This window comes from Buceros rhinoceros, unplaced genomic scaffold (assembly GCF_000710305.1).
Source record: "Buceros rhinoceros silvestris isolate BGI_N320 unplaced genomic scaffold, ASM71030v1 scaffold35287, whole genome shotgun sequence".
Classification (NCBI taxonomy): domain Eukaryota; kingdom Metazoa; phylum Chordata; class Aves; order Bucerotiformes; family Bucerotidae; genus Buceros; species Buceros rhinoceros.
In genome coordinates this window covers 1-900 of record NW_010424517.1, presented here as the reverse complement: position 1 = coordinate 900, position 900 = coordinate 1, and the positions used below count along the sequence as shown (strand labels likewise).

The 900-nt window shown below is 65.8% G+C and overlaps 1 protein-coding gene across 1 annotated transcript in view; it reads right to left on the bottom strand.

Annotated features, from left to right (window-relative positions):
- FPGS (folylpolyglutamate synthase) overlaps nucleotides 1-841 on the bottom strand; it is a gene marked incomplete at both ends in the record, with an annotated part of 1,983 nt that extends 1,142 nt beyond the window's left edge. The window contains 4 exons of the mRNA XM_010140830.1: nucleotides 52-135; nucleotides 216-318; nucleotides 419-480; nucleotides 746-841. Coding sequence (XP_010139132.1) covers nucleotides 52-135; nucleotides 216-318; nucleotides 419-480; nucleotides 746-841 — 345 coding nt within the window. The remainder of the gene's footprint in view (nucleotides 1-51; nucleotides 136-215; nucleotides 319-418; nucleotides 481-745) is intronic.
- Between the last annotated feature and the right edge of the window lie 59 nt (nucleotides 842-900).

Genomic DNA, 900 nt, shown 5'->3' with positions numbered 1-900 from the left:
AGGCGGAGCCCCCCGCGGTGGTGTACACCCCCTCCGCCCTGCTGCCACCCAACTCACCTCCCGCGCCAGGGCTCGGTCCCTCAACACCTCCAGCGGCCGCTCCGGCTGCGCCACAGTGAAGGCGGGCACAACGGGCTTCGGAGTACAGGGGTGCTCAGGGCCACGGGGGAGCACACCCCGAAACCGTGAGAGAGGGGAGGACCAGGTCTCCCTACCTTAAAGATGCCCCCCTTCTGCCAGGCGATCTTCTCCAGGGTGTCCCCCAGGATGGTGGTGTGGTCGATGCCCAGGGAGGAGACCCCACACACCACTGGCGCCCTGGGGATGCAGTGTGGCAGTGTCCCTGCTGTCGCCCCCGCTGCGGGGACACCGGGTCTGGGCAGCCCCGGGGGACAGGCTCGGTTCTGCTGGCTCCTACCTGATGATGTTAGTGCAGTCGTATGCACCACCAATGCCAACTTCCACCACCGCCAGGTCCACCTGGGGACATGGGGACACCCAATCCATCACAGGGCCACCATCAGCATGTGACCCCATGGATTCAGGTGGGACTGAGTCCCTGTCACTGCCCCTCCAAACCTGTACCCAAACGCACACCCCACTCATGGAGGGACCATCCTCCTGGCATAGCCATGACAGCCTGACCGATGCCCTAACTGGGGGCTGGACCCCTTATGTCCCCCCCTTCCCGAGGTCCCCACCACCCTGATGTCCCCACCACAAACTGGAGGCCACCACCATCTACCTTCTCCTGCAGGAAGACGTGGAAGGCCATGATGGTGAGGAAGCGGAAGTACGCCGGCATGCTGGCGTGCACGGGGTCCTGCTGGGCAGAGTGGCCCTAAGGGGATGGCTCGGGCCATCGTGTCACAGCCCCGGGGCGGTCCCCGAGGGAGGGAG